General features: G+C 38.6%; 1 protein-coding gene across 1 annotated transcript; it reads right to left on the reverse strand.

The window, feature by feature from the left end:
• Positions 1–4,818: 4,818 nt before the first annotated feature.
• Positions 4,819–6,831, reverse strand: LOC124169549. Its single transcript, XM_046548192.1, has one exon. The coding sequence runs from the start codon at positions 6,829–6,831 to the stop codon at positions 4,819–4,821; it is 2,013 nt and encodes a 670-aa protein (XP_046404148.1).
• Positions 6,832–11,602: the final 4,771 nt, after the last annotated feature.

The raw sequence follows: 11,602 nt of genomic DNA on the forward strand, positions 1-11,602 counted from the left end.
TGAAAAATACCTCGAGTTATTTGATGCGCATCAATCTACTACACCTTGAACGAATGAATGAATAATTGAATGCAAGAGCTATTTTTAACATTCAATTCTTTAAATAATTGGCCATTTAAAAACATTAATATCAAAGAAACAACAAAATAACTTCAATTTCGTATTTAGCGTAAAAACTCGTAAATAGTGTAAAGCTTCTTCATAATACAACAGTGACTAAGAATAAAAGCGGTAATAATTTCTACCACCTTTTTTCCATTTTGAAGCACTGTGTGCCCCCTCCAGATATTCAAAACCTCCTTGCTGCTCAGCTGTCGAGGCCACTGTCTACATTCAGTGGAGCTACGGCGAACCAAATATCAAAACTGGATGGGAGGAAGCCATTAGTATTCAAGTTATAACATTTTAGCTCGAAAAGGAGGACGAAACCAACATTTTAGCAAAATTATAACAGCGCTTTATTAGTTTTCAATATTATGCGTTTGAAAAAAAAATATTTTTTGTCACATGTCTTATTCTTGTATCATTTTTCGCAGGTTCAAGGAAGATTTGTTCAAAACTTTCGCTCAAACTTAGTCCTGATTTACCTTAAATAATTTTGCAATTTTTGCTTCTTGAAGAGGTTGTGGGGAGAAGCTGCCCCCTCCTGCCTTACGCCGGGCTGGATACGCCTATGCAGTTAAGCCCTGCCAATATGAACACCTTTAATTCGAACAGGTTCGAACCGAAATTTATCTCACAGAAAATTAACCTTTCGTTATTTACAGAAGGTACACTTCCTTATTAGACCTTAAACAAGGTACAATAAGTAATTCCTTAATGTTCAAATTTTTAATATAGTTCACAATATAAAATATGAAATACGTACAATGTTCAGTAATCTATTTAAAGTATCCATGACAAAATTAACAAATGTTACTTCCGGCCTCCACAAATTACCGATCATGGTTTCGACATGTTATGCCATTTTCTGGGTGACTGTTACAGTATAGCGGAGTAAAGATACAGAAAAGTAATGACCAGTTATCGTACTTAAACGCGTGAGTAAAAGACTCGATCACCACCTGATATTTGCATCAATAAAATCGTAAAAAAATAAAGGCATACAAAATTAGGGTTGTTTTGTTTAAATGCACAACCCCAGTAAAATGAAGCAACTTTCAAATAGTGGACAAAAAACAATATTAACGGAAGTTGACCCTGAAAATTGCATAAAATATCGATACCATTGTCTGTAGTTGAGTTTTGCATTTAACTTTTGAAATAGCGAACTAAATTATTGACTGATTTTTACAATTTTTTGCATATCCGAGTTATTTCACAACTAATCAAGAGATGTTATGAAATAAAACCCTAACAAAAATGCGTTTTCAAGCATATTCCCAAATGGGAGCACGCCAAAAAATTTTGCTATTGCTTGAAAAATAAATATGCACTTGATAAAAAAACTAATTTTACAATTTAATACATATTGATATTTCGAATAAATGAGCATTTGTTTCTGGAGGGCGAACGTAGGGGAAAATATCGAAAAACCCACATACTCACTACAGGGGTGATGAAAATAACCGGTTTTGAAAAGATATAATTAACGACAGATGAATACACAAGACAAGCGATTCACTTTTTCAAAAAATACTTCCACACTTTATTAACGTAACAAAAGCTATAAAAGTAATCGTGGATACAAAATATAATTTTCATGAAATTTTATAAATATGTTCCCAAATTGGAACATTAGACTGAACGGTTAAAGAATGAAAATTAGCGTTTGTAGTTTTTATAATGGATATATATCGCAATTACACCAAGTTAAGCCCGAAACGATTTCATGCGCATTAAAAGTAAATTACAGTGGTGGGGTGTGACGAACGCCGAAGGCGCCAGGTGCGCCATAACATGAGCTAGCAGCGTGAGCTTGACGCGTCGAAAAGGGAGTTCATTCACCCGAGCAAATATCACGCGGTAGGACTCAAGCTCGGATGTATTCACGACAATTGAACATGGACTATTTCCTACACAACCATTATTGTGTTTGCGTCATTTTGGGTGTTCACACGGTGCAATTTTGATGGTGAATGCGCTCAAGCATCTATCCGCCTGGGTAATTGCATCGTGTGAACATGCCTAATAGGCTGAAATATCCTTTCTCGGGCTTCCAACCGGGTGAGACTGTTCATTTTCTTCAACGTTTTAAGGTCCGAAACGTGCTTCGTCATGAGAGAATGGATGTAAATAATATTTTCAGGTATTATAAAAATAAGACATTGCAATATTTCCACTGAGTTTCATTATGACACTACGCGTTTCGTCGTTACAGACAATATTATCAAGTTTGTCTTATTTTAATAATATTAAGAACTTCAACCACATCGTGCCCAACATCATACAAGATATAATGTTTCAAGAGATGAGGAACGCGTAGGACTTCGAAGCGTGCGAGAAAATTGACACTCTAACCAGGCTGGACACCCGATAAAACCTCCATCCGTCTATTCACCGAGAAAGCACCAGTTTTTCCTTCTTGCATTAAGAATGTGAATAAATGGATAACGAAAACCGATGCGGTAAGATTCACTGAAGTGCCAATATTGGAAAATTTTACGCTGCTTGGCATTAAACATTTATTTTAAAAAAACTTGTGTTCATTTAGATTAAAAAAATAAGAGGTATACAAAAATAAAATTAAAGGCAAGCAGACAGGATAGCGAAGTGGAGAACTGAGTCAGTTTTCTGACTTATGGTAGTGATTTTAATTCAAGAAAATGTGAACCTCAAATACACTATATCACTACCAGCTCTTTATATCAATAAAAACGTAAAGAAACAGAGGTATAAAAAAAGAATGTTAGCTTGATTGGAAGCAAAACCTCTGCACTTAAAGAGCAACAATCGAATTGTATAAAAAAATTGAATAAATAAAATCGTAAAAAAGGTGTAAAATAGAAGGTTGGCTTGCTTGGAAGCAAAACCTCAGCGCTTAAAGAGCAACAATCAAATTGTAGACAATAAACAATACTAACGCTTTCACAGCTATTGCGTACTATGAACATTATAGCTTCAGAGAAAAATAAGGGTTGACTGGGGGTAAGAAAAGAAAACGAAAACGTTGTTAGTAATTAATATTAATTAAATGTATTCAAATCACACAATAAATATAAAACACAGCTGAAATCTGAATCGCTTAGGGCGTTAAATCATGCAGGCTACAAGATTCATAACTAGATTACCTATTTTTTTGATATCCATACAGTCCAACTTGTTTAACAAAACAACGAAGCCACCTTCATGTACAGAAGGTGATAAGCAAGTAGCTAAATACATAAGAGTTTCACTGAGGTCTAGTAAAAAAAACACAACCTCAGCCTGTATTTCTGTCGTTTGAATCAAAAAGACTTCATAACTGATATCACAAAAACAAGCTTTTTCACGCACCGAATTGATGTAGTCCATAAGAAGTAAGCATGGTGATAAAAAATTAAAAATAACTATGCTAACCTAACGTTTTAAACAGTAAACCAGTTTTCCACGAACTTCATTGTTGACTATGATGCCTCTATTTTTTATTATCCATTGGGTTGTAATTACGAAGTCTTTTTCACTCTAATTATAACGGAAAAATTTTCCACTCACAAAATCAATCAGCCATCTCAAAACACACAAAACAAGTTCGAGAAGAGCACCAAATATTTTCTCCTTCAAATACACACACGTTCAACTCTCTCAAACGTTTTCATAAGGATTTGAGTACGTGACTTTTAGAGGGTCCATTTGGGTTTTCCAATGTAGCAACACTGATAAATAACTGCCGACGTTCCGATGGTCGGATCGTCCATCATCTCCAGGGCGATAAGATTTAGCATGACACTCGCACTTCAAAGACCTATTCACACTCATTCTATCTATAAATCCCATTCTTTTCCCTCCCTATTCCTCGTATACTTCACATTCTTACCTCTTAAGACATTTCACAACCATGCTTCTCCGATCAACGGGCCAATTCCGTATCTTCGTCATTGGGCTCAAATTCGAATGACGTCACAAGTTTAGCTAAATTCGAGCACTGTTTGGAGGATCAATGTAAAACGATCGCATCTGGCACGCGAGTAACGTTTCACTTGAAAGGGCTTATTTCCACGAGAACGGTTCATTTTCACTGAGTTATAGTGGTTGCCAAGAGCACTGAATGGTTCATTTGAATATCCAACTTCTTTCCGACTGTGGTTGTTTTCATTCGGAATAAAAGAATAATCTCTAGTACTCGCTCAATCCAAGCACACTGCCTCCTCTATATCTACTACAGGAATTTTCTCTCCTCGTACACCATCTCCGGTACTCCAATGCCGCTAGAACCTCCCCGATGAGGTGTATGGATGCATGTATAATTGTATCCATGTATAATTGTCACTCTCCCGGTGTAGATTATTAGTGAAGACATTACGGGTTTTAATCTGGTCAGTATTGGTGCATTACTGCCGACGTTTCGATGGTCGTGTCGTCTATCGTGTTTAGGGCTGAATATATGCTAATCCCATGGCAACTGAGAATCCGCTAGCGTTCGCTAAAGACTTTCGAACGCTCCTCAGAACCCCGGGTCACCCGAATCCGTCCACACTCGGCAAGAGGCGCGGGAGCGGTCGAGATAAGAGACACACTTTTATCTCGAGGCTAGAGTGTATACCCTTGGTTCCACCGCCGGTAGAGTGAACGTCAGCGAATTAGGGCTGCACTTGGCCGAGCTCTAAATGCTGGACACTGCAGAACGTCTAATTTTGACCCTGAGCGTAGACACGAGTTGTTCACATGACGTTTATTGCATCAATTAGGTTTCGATTTGCAGATAGTTTCCTGTATTTGTCTCTCTTCTTGCATTTTTTTCAGCACAGGTATCCAGGTATCATTAAGTCTGTCTCCTTTTATGCGGTTGAACTTATTCTGTGCAAGCCGTATTTCGATGGATTCTTTTATTTTCCTCTCGCGGTCTCTTCCCTCGCGGTGGAGTACCTTCGTCTTATCCCACTGGATGGCGTGATCGTGGAGGATGCTGTGCTCGGCGATGGCAGATTTTTCTTTTTTTCTGGACCTTAAGTGGCCCTGATGTTCCTTGACCCTGGTCGCAACAGTCATCGCCGTCCTCCCAATGTAGACCAGGCCGCATTCGCAGGGTATCTGATAAACTCCAGGAGTGTAGAGGCCACATGGGTCTTTGGCTTTCACCAGTTGGTCCTTCAAAGTAGACACAGAATGAAAATGAGTCTCTATGTCAAACTTTTTTAAAATCCTTGAGATTTCTCTAGACACTGTGGAGACGAATGGTATGTCAGCTCGAGCCAAAGGTTTTTGTCCATCCATGGTCATCTTGGGACTCTGGAGGGTCTCCCTAAGGGTCGAACTGATGTCTTCCTCACGAAATCCATTTTGACGAAACGTCTTTACCAGGTAAGTCAGCTCTTGCGGGAGACTTTCCTTGTCTGCAATAGACTGGGCCCTGAGAATGAGTTCGGACATGATCGCTGTTTTTTGACTGGGGTGATGATGGCTGTTTCCACTCAGGTCCAGGTCGCTGTGGTTAGGATCCCGATATACGCTGTGTCCAATTGTCCCATCTCCTCTACGATGGATGAGAACGTCAAGGAACGGAATTTTTTCATCCTTTTCCTTCTCCATCGTGAACTTGATTTTGGGATGCTGACGGTTCATGCTTTTCAAAAATGTCTCAAGATGCTTATCTCCATGCGGCCACACTATGAAAGTGTGGTTCATGGACCGTAAAAAGCATTTCGGCTTCCAATGGGCTTTAGCGAGTGCTTTCTGCTCAAAATATTCCATGAAAAAGTTGGCAACTGCGGGGGACAGAGGTGATCCCATCGGCAATCCGTCGGTCATCTCGTAGAATTCGCCGTCGTACTTGAAATACGTCGAACGAAAGACGTGGCGAAAGAGTTCCACCTTTTCCAAGTCGAATCTGGATTCCAACAACTTTAAAGTGTCATCACGTGGTAACTGTGAGAACAGGGATACTACGTCGAGTCTGACCATGACGTCGGCATCTTCCAGGTGAATTTTGGATAGGTTTTTCACGAACTCTGAGGAATTCTTGACGTGACGTTCGCAGCGGTCAACGTGCACGGACAGAAGTCCAGCGAGATATTCCTCCAGATTATACGTTGGACTTCCGATAGAGCTCATGATCGGTGTCAGAGTTACACCCTCCTCGTGGATCTTAGGAAGCCCATACAGTCTTGGTGGTGCAGGTGCTCGAGGCCTCAGACTACTAATCATTCCCTCTGGGACACCGGAAAACTTAATCAATTTAATGGTCTTCCTGGCAACGGAGTCAGTGGGATCTTTGGGCAACTTTTTATAGGCTCCGTCGCGGAGGATATCATTGACTTTCTTCCGGTAGTCCTTCGTGTTCATCAAAACGATGGCGTTTCCCTTGTCAGCCGGCAAAACCATCACCGCCTCGTTTCTCCGCAATGTGTCTAGGGCATCTTGTTCTTCCTTGGAGATGTTCGGCTGAGGTGGCTGGGCCCTATCCAATTCAACCATAACCTCTGCTCTCGCTTTCACTGCTAAATAATCAGGCAGTTTTGCAATCACCGGCTCTATTTCTACAATAAAGTCAATGTATGGAATCGCTTTGGGGGATGGAGCGAAGCCCAACCCTTTAGACAGGACTGACAAAGTAGGTGCATCGAGACTCTGATCGGATATGTTGATTACAGGCCTTTTAGCGTCCCCGTAGAGTTGTGTGTTGTACGATCTCTTGCTTTCCTGGTGCATGGTATCAGAGGAGTCACGGGTTATCCAACTGGTCAACTGGCCCATTTCTGACGAGGTTTCGATGCTCGATTTTTCTATCGCACTTTCAGCTCAATGCTGTGACTATCCGCACGGCGCACTGAGGATGGGTTTTGTACAGACACAAAACCTCCGCCGCCAAGCGTCGGTACTTGCCCTCCCTCATCTTCCTCCCCTCTCGCTGATAAAAAAAAACTTCATTGCCATGCCGAGCGTGAACACGCATCGGAACTTCCTCCTCCGCGAGAGCGCGTCATCAGCGATAGCGAGTGGAGCTGAGTCGTTCGTGAGTGCATGGCTTTCACTGAACACAGTGGATGGCGGTACGGCTAGAAACCTCTTCGATAATACTTTCAGCCTTAGGTAGGAGATACAAGTCTTTCAGTATTTCCCAGGGAAGGAATTTGGTGGTGCATTCATCTCTGATAACTGAGCTTCCACTTCAGCTTCAACAGTGTTTGCTATGGTGACTTTGAGTACTTTCTCAAATGCATCACTGTATCTTGACCATATACCTGTCACAGGCTCCCTAGTCTGCATTTGCTCCTTCTGAGTATAATGTGGATGTGATTGTAGCACTTTTTGATCTCGAGTCGAGTTGAAAATTACTCGCGAGTATCGAATCGAGCATGATAATTTGTGAACCAGGCAATACAGCAATGCATACTACAATATATTCTACTCCAATTTTCTATGATGAATGTCTAGCGTAATGTAATAAGGAAAATATAACTAGGATCGTTGATGGTTATTGTCAGAAGTAAGAGATGAATGAAAATTAATGTGTCTTTAATAGCTCCATTGGCAAAATTGAAATTAATTAACCCCATTTAATATGTCCACCATATATATGTATCCTTACTACAAGGGAGAGCCCTGACTACATTCATATTTACAGCTATAATAAAGATTACATACTACGTATATGAATCATGTAATATTTGGCCCTTTCAAATTCTCAAGCAGAAAAACCAATTATTCTACATGCTCAGCCAGCAGGTTTTGACGTCTCCATGTTACAGTATTACTGCAGAAAATTGCCTTTTAGTACACACTTGTGTGACTGGGCAAATACTTTCCTACCGAAATTGCAAGATTTCGGAAGCATCGGAATTTTAATTAAAAATTATATCAACGATTTTTATGGATCTTGAATCTTCATGGAATTCAAGTGGACGAAGCGAACGAATTATAGAACTAAACTTCGGTTTTGTAGAGCCAAAAAATTCTATATTTCTCACGTAATTTACTCAATCCTTAAAAACTCTTGCTTTTTTAAGTTCAAGAAAGAAACTAAACGCTACGAATGAATAATACATCGGACGGACGCAGTAATAAAAAAGGCTAAAAGAGCCTTGTGATGTGAAAACTCCCCTTTCCACGCGACTCACCACGGCGAAGATGGAAAGGGAAAAAGGGTATCGGTCGGCCTTTCACGGAAACAGTTCATTTTTCTCTCTCTTAAGCATGCCGACTTAATCTCATCACTTTACTTCAATACCCGAGCCATATTTCTTATGCGCCGGATGGTTCCGAAAAAATCCAATCCTTAGTTTTTTCACTCGAGTAATGCGCTAAATGGTCTTGTCGATCTATAACTAATCCTTTTTAACATCCTCAGTTTAGTGTTTTAACTCAATGAAGACGATTATCTATGCTTTAAATGACGATTTTCAAGACTAAAGTTTTTAAAAACTTGAAAAATCGGCCTTAGTTACCAAGCCTCAGAGTTCCGCGGCGTGTAGCTCAGCCTTGACGCGCGATTGAAAAATCGCTCTTATTTCCTTTGTCGCAAACTTTTTTTTTCCATGATTTCTACTAAGTACTCTTTAGAAATCTCTACTTTATATTGTGGTTCAAATTCTCCGAGTTATATTTTTCGTAAACGAAAGATAATTTCTACTTTATGTCAAATTTCACGTGAAAAACGGGTCGTCCATTTTGCGTTGTAAAACCAGATAAATGAGAGCCAAAATCTTCAAAAGTCATCGAAAGTATAGGCAAAGCACCAGGTCAAAGGAATATTGCGTTTTTTATTTCATAAAACTCATACCAACGCAATACTACCTGGATAAATTCAAAGAGTTTTTGAGGAAAAATGATATCTCGCGTGGCATTGAAAAATTGGTCATGTTTGGGCCACTGTATCTCACTCAAGGGCCGTATTTATGTAAAATGGCATATAATTCTATGTCTGGTAATGATTTATGAGTATTAACTCTAATGTTCAAGTGTCTATCCCCAAAAAGGTCATTTTGGACTTTATTCCAGCTTTTTCCGATATCGGACCAGTGTGCGCCGGGTCGGAAGACGATCGGCCGCCGCGGCTGGCGTAAAGGTATTCGGCGCCCAAGTTGACAACTATAGTGTATTCGGCAAACTGAAACTACCAGGCCAAGGCATTGGAATGACTTATCGGCTTTAAAAACTGTATTATTTCATGAGTTTCATGATAGCGTTTCCTGCGGGCAGATTGCTGGACCTACTAGCCTCGAAAGCTCTGTAACCTTAACTACTCGACTCGACATTCGTAATGATACTCGAAACGCTCGAGTCGAGTATCAACTACTCGACTCGAACTTTGGGGACTCGCACATCCATAGAAGATATGTGTTTTGTTGTTACGATTACATGGCGCGAAAATTCAAATGACTGTTGGAAACGCTGTCGTATATAAATTTGTGCTTTCAAGCACTACTGGAATCGGAATCGATTTTTCACCTTGGCAAGTACTCATTTTCGATTCCGGTTCTTGGTCGAGAATCTAGGAATCGAACCGACCCATCACTAATTGAAACTTTAATTCTGTAAATTTTGGCAATTGAAACTGATCAGGCGTGCAATAGCACATTGTCTTGTTTAAGGAAAAACATTTTCTGTTTCAAATAAGGACGCCTTTCCTAATTTCTGCCATATACCGGTCCTATAACGATGCATAATACTCTTCTGCTATCGCTTATCTCTTTTCCAAAGCCTGAATCACACGATCATTTTATCCGTCATTACCTAGTGATCACTATCGCAATCACTTGAGTGATCACTGGCAAATGATCGACGCCGAAATTGTTTTTCGCGATCGCGATCGCGATGAGGATTCCCGTCACTATTTTTCATCACTCGTCCGGTCACATTTTCCGTCGCTAAAACCGTCACTAAAACCCCGTATCAGCCAATCAGAACGCATGGCCGTATGGAGCGATTGCAGCGCAACGTTTGACAATCGTAGGAACGACATAGGTAAACATAAACACGCTATATATTTTCGTTGTGTGGGTCCTATGACAACGAGCTGTGATAACGGAAGTGATGCGAAAAGCGAAGGCGAAAGGGATCGTGTGATTCTGAAAAATGATCACTAGAGCGATCACTTTTCGCGACGAAAGGAAATGATCGTGTGATTCAGGCTTAAGTTATTAAATTATATTATTCCGCATGCATGCGAAATGTCGTCGCCAAGACCTGACCGGCCCATTCCACCATCTTCGCCTGCTTTGGAGCCCGTTCCTCTTCATCATTTGATTAGAATAATAGAATTTTATTCCACTCATATTCAATACATTACATCGAGAAAAATAAACCCTGTAATAATTGTGGAATATAAAGGTACCCCTTTGTGGAAAGGTTTTGGGGCTACCATCATACCCTATCGAGAACATGACTGGTGCTAACATATATAAAAATTACATTTATTTCGTTTAATCAAGTGATTTGTTTTCTTGACAATTGCATTCGATTGTGAATTTACAGTAATTTACGCATGGATAACTTTTCTTAACACATACTATCATAACACACTTTCTCTCATAACGCAGAAGAATTACATACAGTATACCTTTATTTGATAACGTTTATGACACCTTTCTAAGCAGAAACTCTACTTCCTCATATTGCATAAGCCATTTTTTAACTGCGGATATAAAACCCCATCTCTTCTCCTTCTTTACCACATTTTTTGGCAACACTCTATATAATTTTGGCCCCAAGTATTGATATAACTGTTTATATATTTCAGTCGTCGGTCTAGGTATATCAAAGTTTTTTTTTCAATATTTTCTTTCTCAATATTTCCTTTTTTCAATATTTCCTTTTTTCAATATTTCCTTCTGTCAATATTTCCTTTCTCAATATTTCCTTTTTTCAATATTTCCTTTTTTCCATATTTCGTTTTTTCAATATTTCCTCTTTTCAATATTTTCTTTTTTCAGTATTTCCTTTTTTCAATATTTCCTTTTTTTATATTTCCTTTTTTTATTATTTCCTTTTTTCAATATCCTTTTTTCAATACTTCCTTTTCTCCATACATCTTTTTGTCAATATTTCCTTTCTCAATATTTCCTTTTTTCAATATTTCCTTTTTTCAATATTTCCTTTTTTCAATATTTCCTTTTGTAAATATTTCATTTTTCAATATTTCCTTTTTTCAATATTTTCCTTTTTCAATATTTCCTTTTTTCAATATTTCCTTTCTCAATATTTCCTTTTTTCAATATTTCCTTTTTACAATAATTCCTTTTTTCAATATTTCATTTTTCAATATTTCCTTATTTCAATATTTTCTTTTTTCAATATTTCCTTTTTTCAATATTTCCTTTTTTCAATATTTCCTTTTTTCAATATTTTCTTTTTTCAATATTTCCTCTTCTTAATATATTTCCCTTTTTCAATATTTCCTTCTTTCAATATTTCCTTTCTTCAATATTTCCTTTCTCAATATTTCCTTTTCTCAATATTTCCTTTTTTCAATATTTCCTTTTGTCAATATTTCCTTTCCCAATATTTCCTTTTTTCAATATTTCCT

This window comes from Ischnura elegans, chromosome 12 (genome assembly GCF_921293095.1).
Source record: "Ischnura elegans chromosome 12, ioIscEleg1.1, whole genome shotgun sequence".
In the NCBI taxonomy this organism is placed as follows: domain Eukaryota; kingdom Metazoa; phylum Arthropoda; class Insecta; order Odonata; family Coenagrionidae; genus Ischnura; species Ischnura elegans.